The following is a 20,668-nucleotide window of genomic DNA, read 5'->3' as shown; positions in this document are numbered from 1 at the left end:
TTTTGTTCCCATGCCAAGCCAGTCGGCAGCACCTCTCAGGGCGGGATTATGGAGCACTTGAGCAAGTCCCACCTCCTGTGGAAAGGCAGCCTGTCTTTGGTGAGGAGAAATCGTGCCTCCCTAATCTACTAGAGCCCTTTGAAGGGCCAAGTAAGTGTATGGAGAAGGGGGAAACAGTAGACACACTCTGTTTACACTTTCACGAAGCTTCTGACAGTCTCCACCCCAGAGCCTGTTGAGTCGCCATGGGAAGGAAGGAATGTCTGGGGACCATAAGGAACTGGCTTAGAGATAAGAAATACGGAGTAAGGATAAATAAGCCTCTCTCTGAATGGAGAAGTGTTAATGGTAGGGCTTCTCTGGGGTGGGGGACCGATGCTCCTGAGGGTCCCAGTTAACCCAGTTAACTTGCCTCTAGTGACTTGAGATGGGACCATCAGGCGCTCGGCTTTCCTGAAGCCATATGTGTGCATCAGCCTCCTTGCCCTAACCTCATAGCTCTTCCCTCGCCTCGTTGAGCTTGTGACAGCTCTAGTGACGTTTTTGTGACATCTCTAGTGACATCGTGAGGTCCTGAAAGGCAGGGGCATGTCTGATAATTCAGTATTCATGGCAGTGATTAGCACTTAAGAAACATTTTGTGACCTGAGCCCTCGAGAAGGGGGGAGCTGTACATTGAAATTGCCTGGCTTGCCAGTGATGTCCTCCCCCTGGAGAAATCTCAGCCAGAAGCTGTAAGTAATCTGCAGAAGACTCGGGAGACTGGTGAGTAGTCTGATGTTTAGCACGGGCAAGGGCCAGTTGAGAAAGGCATTAGATGAAAAATAACTCAAATACACTTTGTTTTTATGATACCTTTTTTGTTTTTATTATACATACATAACTGTTTTATTATACATTATACATTTTATTATATATACATATACCTATGTAATATATATGTATATAATATATAATATGTGTATATGCCCATATTCTACATTATACATTTTATTATACATCACACAGGGAATACATATAGATGTATGTTGGTGTCTCTATCACTTTTGAGAAGAGTAGTATAAACTGTACTATTGAGGGTGACAGAAGCTCTCAGTGATAGCCCAAGGAAGAGTTTTGGGCCCCTATAATCCAGTGCTGCTTAACCTATTTTCATGATTGCCCCCTCCCTTACCAAGTCCTTTTGTGGATACTTTTATCCTAATTGTACCACCCCATGAAATTTTAATAGCTTGGATATACCGAGTATCTGTTTATATACTGTGGACCTTTGGAGAGCCCCCAGCCAGTGGGATTTCTAAGATTTTTTCATGTCCCAAGAGCCCAATTTGGTCTCCCTGGGGACGATCACAGCCCTCATAAGCATGCAGGCTGTCGAGCACTCCCTGACGGTTATGGACCTCACATCAAGGTCCCTCTGGCTTCAGGTGGGTTTGTCCAGTGGAGAGCTCCACAGGAGATGCGGATGGGGCAGAGGGGTGGGGAGGAGAGTAACACAAGAGAATATATTCATCTGGCTCCCGCCTTGTGAGGTCACCCCGCCTGGCTGTGTTTTTTGGTCACTTGACTCCTAGGTTCTCTGGGTTCTGGTAACAGATTATATTCCCTTCCCTTGGGAGGGGTTCATAATGGCTCTACTGCTACTGGCCCCAAGTTATGGCACTATCCTTCGGGGTTCCCTGTATCTACATGTTTATAAATCTATCTTATGTTCAGTGTGCTTTCCTGTTCCTGTTGGGACCCTGGATGAGAGATGGGGAGGTCTTATCACTATACGTCAGAAGAAGACCCTGGAGCTGGGAGGAGGCCAGCAGAGGTGGGTGAGTGATGGAGGGTGGGAGGTGAGGTAGGACTGGGCAGGAGGACAAGGGGTTACAGTCCTAAAAAAGGAGGCTGAGAGGGGCCTTGTTCTGATTTATGGAGTGGGGTGAGACAATGAACTCTTGGATATGGTCATTGGGGATCCTCTAGAACTTGAGAGGTAATTTTAGGAAATAGTGTGGTCGCTGTCTTTCCCATAGTTGGGATTTATCTCGCACTTTCTCCACCTGATGGTGTAGCATTGGCCTGGATTCACAAAGAAGTTACCAGGGGAAATGGAAGTCCTGTATGATAGGCCTCAAAGGCGCCCTTTAAAAATGTCGAGCTCTTTGGGGAACACCCTCAGTCTTATGGAATGAGCCAGAGAGGGAGAGCTTGTTTCCTTAAATTGCCTTGTGGGTTTTCTATTAAAGGCAGGTGTATGTCGGTCTGGGAATCCTTCCTAAGGGAAGTGCACTTCTGAGACATCACTGATCTGGGTTCCGGAGGACCCTGTGCTCCCACATGAGACAGTGGGGAGAGGGGCAGGAACACAGGTTTTCAGAGGCTAACATCCTGGTTCTTTATCTTCTGGGCCATCCCCTGCTTCAGAGCTGCCATGGGGGTTAGATGAGAAAGTGCACCTAAAGGCAGCCTGGCCTTCTTCCTAGCAGACTGAGTAGTCTCATGCTTCAAGTCTACCAAGTCCTTTGCCGGCTCTGCCCCTGGGAGCAGGGGGCAACCAAGCTTTACATGCTTGGGCTCCAGACGCCAGAGAGTGAAAGCAGGAAGCCGTTGTCATGGATGGCGGGCGGGTGGGCACATTATCCTGAGGCCTCCTAATCCCATTTTCTGCTTTCATGTTAATCCTCTTCCTCCTGTCTGCCACACACTCAACTCCCAGGGCACTGACCCAGAGAGCCCAGCTCCACCTCCTCCCAGCAACCGCAGTGCTCCCCATCGGAGGTGCTGGAGGTGGGGCATGGGGACAGCCCGGCTGTGCCTCAGTCCTCCCCAGCCCACCTGGACAGTCTTCCTGGCCAGCTCACAGGTGAACACTGAAGGCTCAGCTCACTCAAAGCAACGACAGATCAACCAGTACTTCCTGAACACTGAGTGTTTGCAGACACTGACGGAGACGTTTACTTACATCATTTCATTTGGTTCCCATAACACTCCTGTGAAGCACATATTATTTATCTGAAATTTGCTGATGAGGAGATGGAGGCTTGGGGAGTTGTCATAGCCCAGATGACACAGAGAGCAAAAACTCACGACACATTCCTCCAGAGCCTCTTGGGGGATCAGTCCCATGTGACCCCTCTCTTGTTGTTTCCTACTTGCCCACCCTTGGAAGGACCTACCTCTGGCTTCCCTCTTCTGGAAATGTCACCTGAGGCTTCATTTGGGTGAGTGTATTTCTCTCAGACACGAGGCCCCGGGGATCACTGGCTGCACAGCAGAGCGGAAAGAACATAGACTTTGGGGACGGGGGTGTGGTTCTGGCTTCCGCAGGAAGGGGACAAGATGTACCCAGGAACTGAACGTTTTCCAGGGAGACAGGTGGCTACATGGTAAATGGCCATCTGGGTGGAGGGATGATTTTGCCTCAGGCTTCTTACTCACTGTCCCCCTCCTTTTCAGGGCACTCTGTCGGGTTTCCATTCCCAGCTGCGAATCCCTTTTCACTACTCAGCAGGACTGAAACTGGCCATTTTTGTCCCCAGATTTCTAGGTTCTGAGGCAAGTTTCACTTGCCGAGGAAGAAGCGATCCACCATCCCCTCAGCCGCCTGTGCCTGAGTCTTTCTGAAAAAGTTAAATGTGCTCTGGAGCTCCGTTTAAAAAAAAAAAAAATGTATTTATTTATTTAGATTTATTTGAGAGAGAGAGAGCACAAGTGAGAGAAAGCAAAAGACTGCGGGGCGGGGGGGGGGGGGTTGCGGGGGTGGGGCAGAGGGAGAGGGAGAGGCAGGCTCCCTGCTGAGCAAGGAGCCTGAGGGTTTCGAATCCAGGACACTAGAATCATGACCAGAGCTGAAGGCAGATGTGTAACTGATCGAGCCACCCAGGAGCCCCTGGACCTCCATTTCAGTTTGTCACCCACTCCAAGTAAGCAAGGGCTCCCCAAGTTTCACGTGGATCGCTCTTGCTGTGACTCTCCCCTCTGGGACAGGCTTGGAAGTTGGGGTGGGATTTGAATGCTTACCAAATCCCTTACTAGCTGTCATCTAGATTTCAGTTTTCAGGTCTGTAAAATGGGATTGACAATTATACCTTGCTGAGGCCAGAACCTGCCCCTCTCCTTGGGCCACTTCTAGAAACTTCTAGAGCCTAGGAGGCAGTTCTGGGTTCATCTTCAGCCTTCTCTTTCCTTCCTGAGCCATGCACTTCTTGGGCCTTATAGGCCTATCTGCTAACTGTAATCAGGGTCTTTGCTTCCCTCTGGGCTGTACAGACCCCGCAGGCTTCCCTGCCCCAGTCCCATGACACCACCTTGGTCTCAATGTAGTGATGTGGGTCCTCCTATCCTCAAGACCCCATGTGCTGGTTGGCAGCTGGAGAACAACAGAGGGCAGTGGAAATCTAACACTGGACGGCATGGGGCAGGCTACACATGTTGTAGCGAGTGAATTCAGCTGAGGAAAGGGGTCTGGAGGCTGAAGAAAGCAGAGGTCCTCCATGGAAGGGGGGAGCCTGAAGCGGGGTGAGCATGGCTGAGTCATGGGGTGAGTTGCTGTGGTGGCTCTGACCTCCCCACAGTCACCAAGTCCAGGAAGCCAAGGGCAAGATGTGGTAGGTGTGGGCCATGGTAGGGAGTTGCAATCTGGAGGGTCTGAGTAGCATCCGTGATTAGGATTCCAGAACTAAGATTGCCTCCTCAATCCCTTAGAACCGCAGGGCCATCTAGGACATGAGAGCTTACAACAACCACATTTGTTAAGGAGAAATCGGGTTCTGAGTTAAAGTTTGGCTATTCTTTTTTAAGTCCTCAAAGGTCCGTGTGCTTTGAAAATATTCTAGAAGCAGAATAAGGGCACAGGAGAGAAGATGCAGGATTCAGCTTAGAAAATGTGTATCAGGTTGGGCTCCCTCTGGCCTCAGTGTGATTGATCTTGAACACTTAGGTCCTCATTTTTCCTCTGGGCTTCCACATACTTGGGTTTTACCTTGCTAGACCCTCCCTCCTAAAGCCAGGTAGAGGGGACTGGTCTTTCTATAGACGTTCCTTTCTCCATACTTTCCATATATTTCATGTTCAGAGAAAGGCTCAGTGAAACAAATTGCCCGTTAGCTTGTGGTGGGCAGCGGTGATGATGACCAGGCCTAGCCCCATATGGGACAAAGCTGACCTGACTACAGGTTGCTCAGAGGCCCCCAACATGGCTGACATCCCACCATGAGGATACTAGTCCTTTGGATAAAAGCTCCATATATAAAGAACTGGTGTGTGTTAAAGCAAGAACGTCCTTGGGGATAGAAGTCCCTCCTGTCGATCATCCGGACGGATGGATGTGAGGGCCATGGAGGGAGGCGGCGCCATGGGAGCAGGGCCTGCCAACACATTTTGCCAACTTCAGTGTTTGCCACGGAGATTTCACTCCTCCAGAGGTCATCCCCCATAACCTCCTGCCCCCACTTCCCCAAACAAACACCAAAGACATTAACTGAGGACCAGTCAGCCCAAGAAACCAGCTTGGGAAGCGTCCTTGCCGTGAAATGTTTATTAATTGATTGACCTTTTTTCTTTTCTTTTTTTCTTTTTTTTACAAAAATAAACATTTTAATGAACAAGAAGTACAAAAGCTTCTGGAGATACAAACTCCAAGGAGTGGGGAGAGGCTGGTTTTGGCTGCTTTGCGGCTTTCACTGAAAGCAAATGAGGCAGAAAGGCCCCGGCCCCACCCCCACCCCAGGTCCTGGCTCAAACAGCAACCTGCTCCTTGACCCCATGTCTTGGCTCATACCTTGTGTGCTCCTCTGCCCCTGCCCCTGCGCTGGCCTGTGGGTGCCCCAGGGTTGGGTGGCCAGAGGCGGCCTCCCCAGGTGCGGAATCCTACACATCCCAGAGCATCCCCATCAAGTCTTCTGTCCAGAGCTCAGCTGAGAGAACTCTCCATGACTGATGGTCCCCACGCAGCCCCCACCAGATCGTGACATGCAGCAGCAGCAGCAGCAGCAGCAGGAGCCCTGGCTACATTCTCACACTAGGAACACAGTGGTGGGGCTGCCCACAGAACTGTCCCAGCGAGGGCCGAAGCCCCTAGTGTGGGTATCTGCCTAAGCCTTGCTGGCCACCCAGAGGGTTGGAGAGGCAGTCAGGCCCCCACCCGGCTCCCGTGATTCCTGGCCCCAGGGGCCAGCAGTCCCATACCTAGACCGGTAAACTCACATTTTAATATTTGGCATTATTGCACGTTGTCCTGGTTACCTCACTGTCTGGGATGTCAGCCTCGCCGGCGGGGGCTTGCAGGCGACATGCAGTGCTGCTAGTGCAAGGCACACCCTCCCTCCACAGGCGAGCCCAGCGGGCGGGGCTGGTCCGCTGGCAGCTGAGCCCCCAGAGAGGTCAGCCTGAGGCCCTCACATATGCCGTCTTGTTGGGATCAGGGACCACGTGGCTCCATCCTGTCTTGAAAAATACCAGCTGCCGACCTGGAGGCAGAGGTGAGAGGTAACAGGGCTGTTTCCCTCCCTGGAGGTGGGGGCCACTCTCCCCGACAGGACTGCCTAGAGCACAGGGAGACTTGTCTCTCATCATTCCAACCTTCTTGCCTTCTCATCAAAGCCGGCTTCTGACAGGCGACCACTACCTGTCAGTCTCTTCCAGGGAACGCCTGTCACCTCCCTTAGGTCGTCCTTTCCCTTCCCGCAGGCTCACCTGTCCAGGTAGTCTGGTTGGTTACCACGAAGGCCTGGCACTGGGCGTGGCTCTCGCAGACATCCACGGCCTCGGCCAGGTTGAACACGGAGAGGAGGCAGCTCCCGTGGTGGTAGGAGGGCCAGCAGCGGTAGTCTTCCTGGAGGATGGTGCTGTCTGGGAGGCGCTGGTACTCTGTGGGTTTGGGGATGGAGCACGAATGAGAACCCTGTTTCCAGGCAGGAGGTTCTGGGGCTGCTTCCTGGGATGGCTAAGACTCATTGCCTAGCGGAGAGCTGAGCACTAGCCCGGTCACCCTCGCGTGGAGATGAAGGCAGCTATCACTGTGGAATTGGCCTGAGCACCCAGGAAAGGCAAAGCTCAGCTTCGGGGTTTGGGAAACCCACAGCTCCCAAATCTAAGGGTGTCCAGTGGGTTCTGACAGCACGTGACAGCGGGCGCAGAGTGGGATAAACGCACACTCAGAGCTTGAGGGGAGGACGTTCTCTACATTTAAGGCCAGGCTCCTCAAACTTCAGTGTTGCCTGTGAATTTCCAGGGATTCTTGCTAAGCTGCAGATCCCAGTTTCAGGGGTCTGGGGTGGGGATGGGGGTGGGCATTTCTAACCAGCTTCTGGCGCTGCTGGTCTGCAGACCACACTTGAGTTTAGCATGAGTTTAGAGCACCCCTGGGTCCCGCTTCCTTCGGGCCCTAGGGAGAGAGATGAGGAAAGCTCCTCTGGGAGCAGGCAGTTGGGGATTTCTCAAAAGCGATGCAAATGACTGTGAAACACAAAGATGACCACTGGGGACCCCACAGATCAGGTGTCTGGGGGGAGGAGGCTGGAGCAAAATTCTTCCCATTACACAGAAAGGACCCTCAGAGGCTGTGTGAGCTCCTCAGTCAGGAAGCTGCTCAGTGGCCGGCCGGTCACCTGAGTCCTTCCTGCCGCCTGGGGAGCCCCAGCTCCGGGACTGATAATGCAGAAGCCCTGGGCCTCTGGCCACCCCGCCCTCCTGCCTCCTTCTTCTAGCAGGGACTAGACCAAAGTCCAGGGCTGGCTGTGATTTATGGCCCCATAAACGGCGTCCTCAGGGACAGAGCCAGCCATTGTTCACCTCGTTAAACTTTATTTACAGGGCTAACGAGGGCTCCCCCACCCCTAAGACTGGCCAGAGCTCCTTGAATACAGAGGCTGCCCACTCCTGGCCCCCCCTGCCAATCAGGATAAACCCCAGGGCCTCAGCAGAGGGACTGACAGCAGGGGCTCGAATTCTCCCCCAGCTCTTGGGCTCCTCAGCTGGTTTCCGAGTGGAGTCACAGGCTCGGCCAGCCTCCCTCCTAGCCCCAGAAGGGCCGAGGAGGGAAAGGGAAGCCCACACAAAAATTGTAGTCCAGCTGTGTAACAGGAACCAAGTTAATTGCTCACACACACTTTGCCTGGCATTGAATCCCCATAAGCATTTTGTGAGGCAGGAAATACTAAACCCAATTCACAGGAGCGAAAAGGGAGGCTCAAGGTGTAGGGAAGCTTCTCAAAGTCACACAGTCAATACAGAGTGGGGTCCAGAGCCATTAGAGAAGGGGCGTCGGTGCCCCCTTACTCCTCCTCAAGGTCAAGGCAAAATTATAGTCATTCTGGCTCAGAGGAGAGGCCTCCAAGTAGAGGCTAAAAATGGTCAAGCTTAGGAGGGCAGGCCACTTAGCCCAATCAAGGGGGTCACTCGCCCTCCCACCCATTCCCCAGCTCCGGGCCTCTGGAGCCTTGCAGAAGCCACTCACCAGCTCTGTGGCTTGCTGTGCTGTTCTGCAGATACTGCCCGCTCCGGAACAGGTGCAGCACCCTCTCCAGCTGGGCCAGCGTCTCATCGACTCCCCAGCTGAGCTCTCCTGCACAGCACAGTGTAGCTATGAGTGGGTGCCTGGGCTCCTACCCCTCCCCGAGGTTGGGAACCAGCTGCCTTTCCTACTCTTCCTCTGGACCTTGGGCCTAGATGACCAGTGGACTGGGAAGGGGTTTTGCCACAGAATGCCACTTTGGGAAATGATGGCTTCTGGGCCATACGCTGTCCTGGGTCATTCTTGTCCCCCTGCCTGCTGCGGGAGGGTGATGGGATGCAGATGGGGCTCGGAGAGCTCACCTGTGGCGTTGACAATGCTGTCCAGCAGAGGCCGTAGTGAGGGTGGGGCACTGTGGGGCAGGAGGTATGTGAAGAAAAACCTAGGGCAGAGAGAAACCAGGGGCTCAGTGCTCTGGCCTTGGGGACACATCCTTCCTCTGCCCCAACTTGGGACAGAACCGTACTCTGGCCTCAGGCCTACGACCTAGGCATAACCCCAGAGCATAACAAGGAGTCCACTTTGACTCAGGGTGGGGATCAGGGCACATCCTAAGGCCACCCCTTAACTTTACACCACCCTACAATCTGAGGTCTATTTACCCCATACCTCCCCAGGACTCCCCCACCACCCAGTATCACCCTGTCCCCTGAGCTGATCCTTGTCACAACAGCCCCATAGCTGGGGCCCAGGGAAGAGCTTCCAGAGGTGAAAGACAGGAGAAGAAGAGGTAGTGCCGTCCCACCAGCCCTACATCTGAATCTGACACTATTTCAAGAGGCCTCCAGCTGCCACCCCCACCCCAGATTCTCCTTGGAGCTGACTATTTTTAGCATCATCGTCAGGAGCCTGAAGTTCCCTTCTTAAGTGGGTGGAAGACTTTCCCCACCCCTGCCACTCCATTGGACAAGGCCAAGTCTCCCCACCCTGGCTGGCTTCCTGAACCTCATGTGGGCTCTCCCCTTGCCATGCCCTCCTGGGGCCCACTCTTTCTCCCTGGCCTTCCTGGGTTGGGGTGGAGGGGGGGGCGGAGGTCACCTGTAGGCATTGTAGAGGTTGCGCTTCTCATTCATGCCCTCACACCAGCCCTGGGCCGAGCAGGGCAGGCTGAAGTTCCTGGCTGGAAACTCCAGGATGCAATCAGCACTGCTGGCACACGGCGTCTCCTCCACGCGTGCGTCGTCCAGATCTGTCACCTTCAGCTCCCCGTCCACCAGCACAAACTGTCGGGGGCGGAAGTCCAGCAGAGTGACCGAGCCCAGGGGGGAGTGGGCCAGGTGGTGAAGGAGCCGGCCCAGGCTCAGGCAGATCTGAGGGGCAGACACAAGGCTGCTCATAGGCTTGTCTCCTGGGAGTGGGTCTGGGGGATTCCAGGGCTCAGCCCTTTGGGGCAGGGAGCGGGGGCAGGGGGTGGTTTTGGCTTTTCTCTTAAAGGCCCCAGTGCTTACTAAGGGCTGAGAGCCAGGGGCCTCACAGAGCAAGCCAGTGATTTTCTATTAACCCTGGGCAGGCCTAGCCTGAGAGTAATGTGGTAGGAAATAGGCAGCATGGAAGTCTGGGGATACCAGGTCTCCTCCCTTGAAGCTGCATCTTGAGCGGGAATTAGTCCAGTGCGTGGAAATAGAGGGAGGGTCAAGATGACCTTAAGGTCTTTTCTAGTCCTACGACACTGGTCCTCTTAGAGCCAGGCTACGAGCATGTGCGCATGTGTGCACACGTGTGTACAGGTGTGAGTGTGTGTGTGTGTGTGTGTGTTGTGTGTGTGTGTAAGGGGAGCAGGAGCACCAAAACACCAGGATCCTCTATGTCTTGCTTCTTTTTTTTTTTTTTAACCCTTTGGCTGATAGCCGAGTCAGCATTGCTCCATCTTTCCCTCTTTTTTCCGACTGAGGAGGAGTCCAAGCTACTCTGGAGGACAGGCCTTCTAAGGGAAAACCATCCCAGCAAGGAGCCCAGGGCCCAGCCCTCCTTCCTGCTCACTCGGAAGCGGTCCTCCCAGGAAGTCTGCAGCAGCTGGATCATCTCCACAGGGGCACCCAGCTCTGTGATGGTGGTCAGGGTGTCCGGGATGTCCTCGCTGTCCTGGTAGCAGTAGCCATAGAGCTGGGGGAGGCCCAGGGCAGGTCATTAGGTCACAGCGTCGGGGTGGGGACAGAGAAGGGCTGGGCTATCAGAGGTCCCCCTCCCTCTGCACTACCCACCTCCCACCCCCATCCCCAGATGGTTGCTTCAGCTCCGGCCAGAAGAGAAGAGCAGCACTGCCCAGGGAAGCCTGCCCTCTGCCCCTGCAGCCATAGCTCCTGCTGATGGACCTGCCTCTTACCTCCTGCCACTCAGGTAAATGGGCAGGTCTGGACACCACGTATCAGCCATGTACCAGGCACCGTGTTAAATGTCCTACACGTATAACCTGATTCTTATAACCTTACGCAGACCTACTAGGTACTATTATTAATCTCCAATTTACAGGTGAGGAAACTAACTCAGAGAAGTTAAGTAACTTGCATAATGTCACACAGCTAATAAATGCAGGAGCTAGCATTCAAATTTATGTCATTTGGATTCCACAGCCTGGTTCTTTCTAATACCATTTGTTAATCAACAAGCCAGCAAATGGGTATTACACCTCTTCCCCTGCTCCAGTCCTCAATCCCCCCAACTTTTTTTTTTTTTTTTAAGATTTTATTTATTTATTTGTCAGAGAGAAAGACAGCAAGCCCAAGCAGCAGGAGAGGCAGGCAGAGGGAGAAGTAGGCTCCCTGCTGAGCAAGGACCCTGATGCAAGACTCCATCCCAGGATCTTGGGAATATAACCTGAGCTAAAGGCGGACACTTAACCAACTGAGCCACCCAGGCGTCCCTGTCCTCTATTCCTTATCATTTCTACTTTTGGCAACTTCATTTTTTTCTCAGCTCTGGTCTTGTGGGCAGAAAAAGAAGCTCCCCGAGGCCTGGTAACAAACATTTATAAGAACAAAGCAGCTAAGGAGCACAGCCTTGGGTGTTCTTTGCATATGTCGGTGGGGGTGGTCATACCCCCCAGTGGCAGTAATAGTTAAGGGATGTTTCTGGGGGAAGATCAGTTCTTTGGGGGCATGCTCATAAGGGTCAGGGCCGGAGAGTGGGCTCAGTTAGCCAGGGACTTTTGGGAAGCACAGCCTGACTTTGTCATTAACACCTAAACTGGCATCCAGAGAGAGAGCCCTGCTTCCTCCACACTGCACATCGGCCGGGGATCAGATGCTGCTCAAAACAGCCAACACCATGTGGGGTAGGAACACAAAGGCCGAGTTGTCCAGGCCACAGGAGGGAGAGGGGAGAGCTGCACAATGTGGGGGCTGGGGTGGGGGGGGGAGGTTGCGGTGCAGGGGGCAGTCAAGCCTACAGGCTAGATGTCCCTGCATACTGTCACCCTCCTTACCATCATTCACACCCCTCCCAGATCCACTCCAGGCCCTCACAGACCCTCATCCGTCCCAGGAGTGCCCTTTCAGCTCCTGGAGCCAGCTGAGAGCAGGCCCAGCTCAGGGCCGCCATTAGATCATTGGGGTTGTGAACTGGGGGATCAGGGGACAGTCCCAGCCACCCTCTCTTCTTCCCTCTGTCTCTGCTCCCCCACCTCGCATCAGCCCAGGGAGGCCCCAGGCCCCGGTGTGTGTGTGTGTTGGGGGGGGGGGTAGGTAAGGGGAGCAGCCCTGGGGCCTGGTTCTCATTTTCTTGCCCAGAGTCTGAGCCTTTGTGGGAAACTTCTGAAGGTTATTAAACACCCGGAGGTCGTTAAATGCGCTGTTAACGAGGTATTAATCAACACCCCTCAGGAAAAAATAAAAAGACACCATTAACCCCCCCAGGAAGCGTGAGGCTGAGCATTTCAGTTGCATCTTTTGTTCGTTTGGGAGAAGAAATATACTCTAGCAGGGCCAGAATCTGGGCCCAAGCAGGCATGGGGCCCCCTCCAAGGCCTGAGATCCTGGAACTGTGGAGGTTGGGGGGAGGGAAGACCCTTTTGCCCTTTGACCCTGGGCTATAGACGCATCTATCATGTGAGTAGTGTGTGTGTGTGTGTGTGTGTGTGTGTGTGAAAGAGAGAGGGGGGGGGCTGACGGAAGAAGGATAGAGCAAGCTTGCCCAGGCAGTCCCCAGAGACCAGAGAAAGTGCTGGGAGGCGCACGGTGGGACATCTACCTGGACATTTTCAATTAGAACTTACAGAACCAACTTTGGGGTTGCCAGAGATGGGGACGGGGCCTCAGGTGGCCTGGGGGAGCCAGAACTCTAAGAAGCATTCTTTGGCTCCTCCCTGGTTCCGCAGTCAAATGGTTTTGAAATTTTACATGAGTAAGAGGTATTAAGACATTATTTCTAGTTCCTCGCACAACCTCACTGCAGCCTCCTGAGCAAGAAGACCCCACAGCAGGCTTCTGTGGCAGCAGAGTCGGCCCTGCAGAAGAGGCCAGAGGGACCCTAGCTGGCGGTCAGAGGAAACATGAGGGACATTGCCCTGAAACAATTCCTAAAGTCACACTCAGGAGCCCTTTCTTCTCGCTGATGGTAGCTTTTTACCTTTCCCCAGATGGGAAGGCCTGGGACTCTCCCCACCTTTTAACATTTGTGCCCTAGGGCAACTGCCCCTAGTATGACCCAGTAAGAGTCACACAGCCTACCTCAGACAGACCCAGTCTTGGTCTAGTGAGGGAATGGGTGAAAACTCTTCAGCTGTAATATGTATGTATTACCTATGTGATAAAGATATTATTTGGGGGGGGGGCGCTTTCAGAATCGGGCGGGGGCCTGACAGGAAAGCGGAGGACCGCTCTGTGAGATGCATGGGGGCAGTTAACTAGATGCTGGTCAGGAAGCTTGGGTGGGTGAGGGAGGGAAGGAGGGAGAAATTCCTTAAGAGACAGGAGAGCACATCAAAACCTCAAACCTGTCCTAAGGGGGGGGGGGACTCTTGAGTCAATTAACTAACACTTAAGGTCCTGCTTCTCCACTGCCTCAGAGTCTGGCTGATACCCCAGGGTTGCCAAAAAGTTCCCAAGAGCCCCTAGGAAGGGAAGAGAACAAGATCCTCCCAGTGAGAATGGCCACGTAACCAGTCGCTCACTCCCTGAAGCTCCAGGCACAGTGTCAGCTGTGCAACCAGGCATAGCTGCCCGCAACTGTTGGCTCTGGCTGATCTCCTGCTACCAGCTCAGGGCCTAGGACCTGGTCACAAGTGTCCCACAGTAGTTGGGGGAGCCTGGGGAGACCTGGAGTCAGCAGGAATATAAATAGCTCCCTGGCCTCTCTCTGGCTTGTTCTGCAATACCCAGGCAGGCTTGGGGGTCTATCTCAGTCTTCACAAAGGGAGGGAGGGACTCCCAGATTTCTGGTCAGTTCTGCTGGCACAGGTTCCTCTGCTGGGGAGTCTGCCCGCACCCTCTGTTCAGCGGGCCAAGACCAGTCAGGGATTCCCCTCTCAGTCTGCTCAGACATGTGCAAAGGGAAGAGTTTGTTTAATCCTAGGGCCGACTCAAGGACAGAGAGCTGGGGGAGAGGTGGAAGTGGGTGTGTTAGGGCAGTGCTGGGGCTGTGAGAGGCCCAGTCTCTTAGTTTAGACTGGAGGGGACAAGGTGGGGTCTCATCTCTCCCCTCCGCCCCCCAGTGAACAGGAAAGACAGAGTCCCATTTAGTAGGAAAATGTGACCCTGAGACCCTCAGGCATGTAGTCTGTCCTCTGAGCACTGAGCTAAGAACCTGAAGTTTCCTCAATGATCCAAGGGCTGTTTTTAAGGCCTGGAGAATGGCGGGGTCACTTCTGGGAAGGGCTGTGCATTTTCTGGCCTACTACCCAATTCCCTCTAGTCCTTCCAGTGGCTTCTGCATGGGGGATGGGGATGCTCTCCGGGAATCAATCCTGATACAGGGTCTCTTTCCGGCCCTTCCCAACCTTGTTGCTGTCCCCTCCCATCTGCAAAGCCAGACAAGCTACTGGAAGTTGAGAGAAGTTGGGGGTTGAGATTCTATCAAGAAAGGGGGCCCTATCACTGCAGTTGGAATCCTGACTCAGGGATGACCTCTGTGTCTTGGCTTGGGGTCATTTCCCTGGTGCTCAACACCCCAGCTCCAGCCAGAAGCAGGGTCCTAAGTACTAAAGACTCGCATTCCTGCCTCGAGTTTTGGGACCCTCTGTCCTGGCCTCTGTCTTCAAAGGATATGGGGGTGTAAGCTGAGAGACCCAGGAGTTCCTCCATAGGTAAAGAGCCAGCTCACTCAGGAGTAGGGGTAGTGTGGTGGGAAGCGGCTGCGGTCGGGGGTCTGCCCCCAGCTTAACCTGAGCACAGTCACCCAGGCTCTGTTTCTTTATCTGTATGCCCGAGGGTTCCCTTCCAGTGAGAGTGACCGGGCCTGGGCACGTCCAGCCAGCACCCTCACCCCCTCACCCCCGCCGTCGTACCTGCAGCACGTTGGGGTGCCGCAGCCGCTCCAGCAGCACCATCTCCTTGAGCAGCTTGTGGGCCGCCAGCCGGTAGCAGCCCCTCCGTGCCCCGAACTCGCGCACGCAGCTGCCCAGATCGTGGCCGCTGAAGTCCACCGCCTTGAGCGCTACCGCGGCGCCGCCGGGCAGGCGGACCCGGTACACGGCCTTGGTGTAGCCTGAGCCCACGTACTGGGCGCCGGACACATTGCGGAGCGCGGCGCAGCCCAGGCGCGGGCCCGAGCCCGGGGAGCCCGGGCCGGGAGCCGGGGGCCAGCTCGGGGCGCCGTCGGGCAGGGGCCGGGCCCGCGGGGGCCGGGGACGCTGCAGGCCCGGCCCGCCCGGAGCCAGGTCCATCAGGCGCCGCCGCTCCGGCCGGCCGGCCCCGGGGCCGGGGCCCCCGCGGGAATAGCGCTGCACCTCCTCGTAGCGCGCTCGGATCTGCCGGGCCAGTTCCCCGCGGCCCCCGCGACGGCCCGGGCCCGGGGCTGGCGAGGGCCCGGGGGACTGGCCTGGCCGCGGAGGCTCCGACCCCGGTGCGAAGAGCACGTTGAGGACGGAGCCCAGCAGGAAGGAGGCGCAGAAACCCGCGGCGACCGCCGCCCGCCGGCGCCGCATCGCTCCCCTCCCCCCAGCCGGCCGGCCCCGCGCGGCTCCCCGGCCCCGGCCCCGGGAGGCTCAGGCTCCGAGGCGGCTCCGCTCTGCGCCCCTCCGACCCCCTGCCCAGTCCGAGCGCATGGCCCCAGCTGCCCCGACCCCGGCCCCTCGCGGGCCGCACATCGGCCTGACACTTGCCTCCCTCCCGCCCTGCCCCCGCCGCTTATAAGGCCCGGAGCCGCCCCCGCCCCCGCCCCCTCCGCCTCCGCCTCCCAGCTCCCGGCCGGAGCCCGTCCTCGGCGCCGCCCCCTCCGGCCGCCCGGCCCGGCCTTCCCCGCTGACTGACAGCGGGACCTCCTCCCGCGGCCGTCCGGGCCTGGGAAGCGGCGCGGAGGCGGCTCCCGCCCTGCCCAGCCCGCGGGCCCCCCCGGGCTCGGGCCGCGAGAGGGGGAGGGGGCGGCGGCGACCGGCGACGCGCGGGAGCTCCGGTCCCGGCGCGAGGGCGCATAACGGGGCCGGGGCTGCCGGAGAGCGGGACCAGGAGGCGGATAACGGAGCCGGCCGGGCGGGTTGGGGAAGATAAAGGGGTGAGGCCGGCGGGTAACGGGCTCCGGAGGGGACGAGCAGCTGGCTCTGGGGTGCTGGGGGTCCGTGGGATTTCAGAGCTCTCTCCGGGAGCCCAGGACCTCCCTCCGGTGGAGTTGGGGATGGAGGCTCCTCGCCCCAGTCCCGGATCCCGGGGCGAAGGGGTGGGGGGGATGTGGGGAGGTGGACGTAGAGAGGCTGGCACCTGCGAGCCTGTGTGGGTCTGGAACTCTGGGATCAGAGGATCGAAGATGCCCTATTCAGCCTCAACCACCAAGTCTTTCTGGTTTCTCATTTTCCTTAACCCTGAAGCCCCGGATCGAGCTCCTTTCCCCGGGGTCCCCGCAGTGAGCTGCGGATCGCGAACCATATGCATGCTAGTAGTTTGTGCAAGAGTGCATTTGTAACCCACGGACTTGCGTGGTCCGGGCTGTCTGTGGAGTGTGTGCATTGGTGTGTCTGAAGGGGCCACTGTGGCGGAGGAAGGGAGCGTGTACCCTGTGTGTAAGTTGTTGCTGACTCCGCCAGAACTTCTGGTCCCTCCTCCTCCCTCCCTGATTGCATCATTAGTGCTAATTGAGGGGCTTTCACACGCCAGTGCATTAGCTGTTTGGAGTGAGCTCCCCCCTCCTGGGAGAGATAAGCCGCTGCCCCTCCCCATCCCAGCCCTCCACTTCCCACCGCCCTGGAACTGTCCACCCAGAACGTCTCACCTTCCTGGGCACCTTCCTGCCACCCTCTGGTTCTAGGCTGGTTAATCTCTTTCCTCCCCGCAGTGTCAGAGATTGGATGGAGAGGAGTCAGGAAGGTGTCAAAAGGACACCTCCGTGAGGGGGTGTCAGAGAGGGGAGATTTTCCTCCAGGGGGCTGAAGACGTCTGGCATTCCTACAGAATGGGGAATCCCTGTGAAGAGAGAGGGGACAGGAATCTCTGCCTGATTCTTTTGGACATGGAAGGGCACAGGAAAGGACTGAGTCTCTGAGCTCCCATCTGCGATTCTACCGGCTTAGGGGCATCCATCCCTGACTCTTGGGGTCCCCTAAGACTGGAGCACTGGGGCCCAGTCTAACTTGGCAAGCATGGGAAAGGCAGAGTGAGAAAAGCCATGGTTCTCCTGAGAACCTTGGGTTTGGTCGGTTCGGTCTGGTCCTGTTTAGCTGCTCTGCCCTGTTGCTGGCCCACTGCTGCTGGGGGTGGGGGGAATGCTCTGAGCAGATGCCCTCCCCAGTCCTCACACCAGATGTCTTTGTTCTAATTAACTGTGCTGGGAAAACCAACCTGGGTTTGTAAACAGAGCTACTGGCTAAAGTCAACAGGGAGCAGCAGCAAACAGCAAACATTCTCCTCACACAGCCTCAATCCAACCCAGCCCCTGGGGAAGAAGGGAGGCTTGCAGATCCTGAGCCCCCCCTGGCGCCCACTGCTGAGTCAGGGAAAGCCTTTCTGCCTCTGTGACCCCCAAATGGCTGTTCTCTTCCCAGTTCAGGCTGTTCTCTTCTACTGGTGCAGACTGGGGATTCTGGGAGGAATAGGGTTGCCTCCCAAGATAGGCTCTGCCTCTCTTCCAGCCATCTCCTCCTATCTCCCCAGCCAAACCTCTACATCCAGGAGGACACCATGGAGTGGGGGGTGGGGGATGGGGGGAGAGATATTCCTAAGAGCTCTCTTTGGGGTCTGCTCTGCTCTAGGATCTTGGAGAAGCCCCTGAGATAAGACTTGGCATCGTGAGTCTCTGACTTAGAGTTGGTGCATATAACGCGAACATTGTTAAGTTTGTTACACATCAAGTAGGTATTATAATAACATGTTCTGAAATTAGATAATTATTCCTATGATATCTTTGCCAAACTTCAGTGTTTCTATCACGGTTTGAAAGTTCAGTGCACACAGGGGCCTGAGAAGCAGGCACAAACGTACATACAACACACATGTAGAAGCCCATGGAGCAGTAGCTCTATACACAGGAACAAAGGCATTTCAGCTCTCTCCTCACACCCACTCTGTCTCCCTGCCAGCCCTCAGACACACAGACATATACAATCTTTGATGGAAATAGGTTTTTGGCCTCTGAAAAAAAGGGATTGCACTTTTGGACAGATTAGAATTTCTGAATTGGCAGTTCTTGAGTTCTTAACCAAAATCTGCTTGTTTGCTTTTTCTTTTTCTTTTTTCTTTTTCGCCACCCAGGGAGAAGAACCATCCTTTCAAAGAGTTGAAAAAGGCACAAAATACTGTTTCAAGCTCAGCACCTATAGTGTGTCTCCGCCCCCCCTCCCCCTGATCCCCTGCTCTCAGAGACCTGGCAGGGCCAGTCTCCTCCTCAGGCCAGTGTCCAACTCTGAGCTCTGAATGCCATCTTTACAAGAGTCTTCCTCCAGCGGTCGCTCAGGGCCACAGTCACCCAGAGTGTCTGCTCTTGTGAAGGCTCAGGGCTGCAGACAGGCCCTGTCTTCCTGATTTCTCCTGCCCGCCACACCCCTACCCAACCCAAAGACTCACTTGGAGAGCAATCCTTGGGAAGGAGTCAGAGAGTTCAGACTCCGAAAGGCTAGATTTCTCTGGAAATGTCTTTTAGATACCTCCTAACTGCATGTTTTGTCAGGCTGCCAGGATTGTGATACCAACCTCTCAGAAGCCCTCTTCATTGTCTCCCTTTAACCTTCAGCCCAGATCTCAAACACCTCTTTTGGAGTATTCTGCTCCTGCTTGAAAACTTGGAGGATACACTGAACTGGACTGCTGGGCCTCTCTGAGGTTCCCCAGCCCTCCCTCCAGTGCTATTGGACCCTTTTCATTTCCCCGCTCAGAGCCAGACTTCCCCAGCCCAGTGCCTGCTCTGTGTCCTGACTTGCAGCCATTCTTCGTGTTTTCCCAGGTTGCCCTCCCAGCTCCTCCTTCCTGAAATGCTCTCTTGCTAGCTGGTTCTTCTAGGCCTCCCAGAAAGTAGCGAGTTACAACACTTCTGCAACAGTGGTGCCTGGGTCCCTGGGACTTTGACGGCGTATCCTCAAAGTTCTGTGGATTTATTTCCTTTAAAAGGAAATGTACAAAATACATCTCTCTAATCTTGGAAACTTTGATGTAGAGTCAAGAACTTGGGACTTGGAGTCAGAGAAACCGGGGTTCAAATCTCAGTAGCTGAGTTACCTTGGGCAAGACAGTTGACCTCTCTGTGTCGAGCTTTCTCATGAAGAAAATGGGAGAAAATTCTGGTACCTACCACGTGAAGTTGTTGAATGATGAAATGCAAAGACATGTAAAGTGCCCGGCACAAGGCAGGCCCTCACTATGTGTGATCTATTGCTAGAATTCATAGTCATATCAAACAAATAAACATCTGTGACCACATTGCCTGGTTGGCTGTAACTCTGCCCAGAGGCAGAAAGGACTTGACTTCCATTCTGGCTTCCACTGATGTAATCCCTCAGCCTCCTGGGCTTTCATTGTGCCTGGAGTTTTCACTTTTTTCCAAATCAGCAAACCAGTGGTCAATTGATCAGAAGAGGCCTCCCTGTCTTGCCGGCCCCACAGTGAGCTGTGGGGAGAAGACAAGGAATCAGGGCCTGACTGATGCCAAAGTGACTGAGAGCAGGATAGGCCTCTCTGGGGCAAGAAGCTGGGGGAGGGGATGGATTCAGGCGAGGAGGAGGGAGGGAAAGGGGTGGAGTCAGGCAGCTGGCTCCCCCACCCCCCACTTCCCTCAGGTAGGAAGTGAGGCTGACTTTCCAAAATATAAAAAACAGATGATGAAGGTCAGGTTTCCTACACACTGGAGAGCGGGAGCCCCAAGGCAGAGTCCCCAAGAAACGATCTGAGACAGAGATGGGGGCAGAGGGAGAAAGAGAAGAGACAAGATAAGACAACAGGACACAGATACAGGGAGATAGAGACAAAGCCTCAAATCCCGAGAAAGATAGACAAAGAGACAGAAAGCTGTGACTCAGGAGAGATCTTTCTTCTCGTTTCTGGAAAAGAGCTTAGTTCCACTGTGTGGGTCCCCAGATGCAAACGTGAGCCATTATGACTCCATGAACCTGTCAGTGGGTGAGGCCCTCCAGGACCCTAGCAAACTTAAGGCTTTGTAGCCTCTGAGAGCTCTCACTGCCCAGGCTGTTCTCTCTGGGTTTGGGGTCCCAAGGGTCCTTCTAGTCTCCCTTCTGGGCAGGACTCTTTCTTTTTCCATCCTCCCCTCCTGCTCAGCCTCACCCACCAGCCCAGATAGCTGCACCGCGCTTCCCTTTCTCTCCCTTTCCTCATTGGCTGAGATGTGAGTCCTCCTCTTACACTGCTTCCTTTGATTGGAGGAGGTGGAAGGTGGGGGAGGGGGAACAATAGAGAGGGCTGAGAGGTACCTCTTTAGAGCCCTTACTTGGGTGAAGGAACAAGGGGGGGCCTGCCTTCGTGTTGGACCCAGCCCAGAACTGAAATTCTGTGAGAGCTGAACTCCACGAGAGGCTCCTAGGTGAATGGAGAGTTGACCATTGGATCACGACTGGGTGATGGATGGACTCTGGTGGCGGGGCGG

The 20,668-nt window shown here is 55.1% G+C and overlaps 1 protein-coding gene across 1 annotated transcript; it reads right to left on the bottom strand.

Moving 5' to 3' along the window:
- Positions 1 to 5,509: 5,509 nt before the first annotated feature.
- PKDCC (protein kinase domain containing, cytoplasmic) lies at positions 5,510 to 15,765 on the bottom strand. Its single transcript, XM_082743677.1, has 7 exons — positions 14,940 to 15,765; positions 10,481 to 10,603; positions 9,539 to 9,810; positions 8,803 to 8,882; positions 8,444 to 8,551; positions 6,682 to 6,855; positions 5,510 to 6,455 (listed from the first exon to the last, which is right to left on the bottom strand). Exons 1-7 carry the CDS (start codon positions 15,576 to 15,578, stop codon positions 6,370 to 6,372), a joined length of 1,482 nt encoding a protein of 493 aa, XP_082599803.1. The 5' UTR covers positions 15,579 to 15,765; the 3' UTR covers positions 5,510 to 6,369.
- Between the last annotated feature and the right edge of the window lie 4,903 nt (positions 15,766 to 20,668).

Source organism: Mustela nivalis (assembly GCF_964662115.1).
Source record: "Mustela nivalis genome assembly, chromosome: 8".
Taxonomy (NCBI): domain Eukaryota; kingdom Metazoa; phylum Chordata; class Mammalia; order Carnivora; family Mustelidae; genus Mustela; species Mustela nivalis.
The sequence above is the reverse complement of the archived record's forward strand: the minus strand, read 5'-3'. Positions and strand labels throughout refer to the sequence as shown.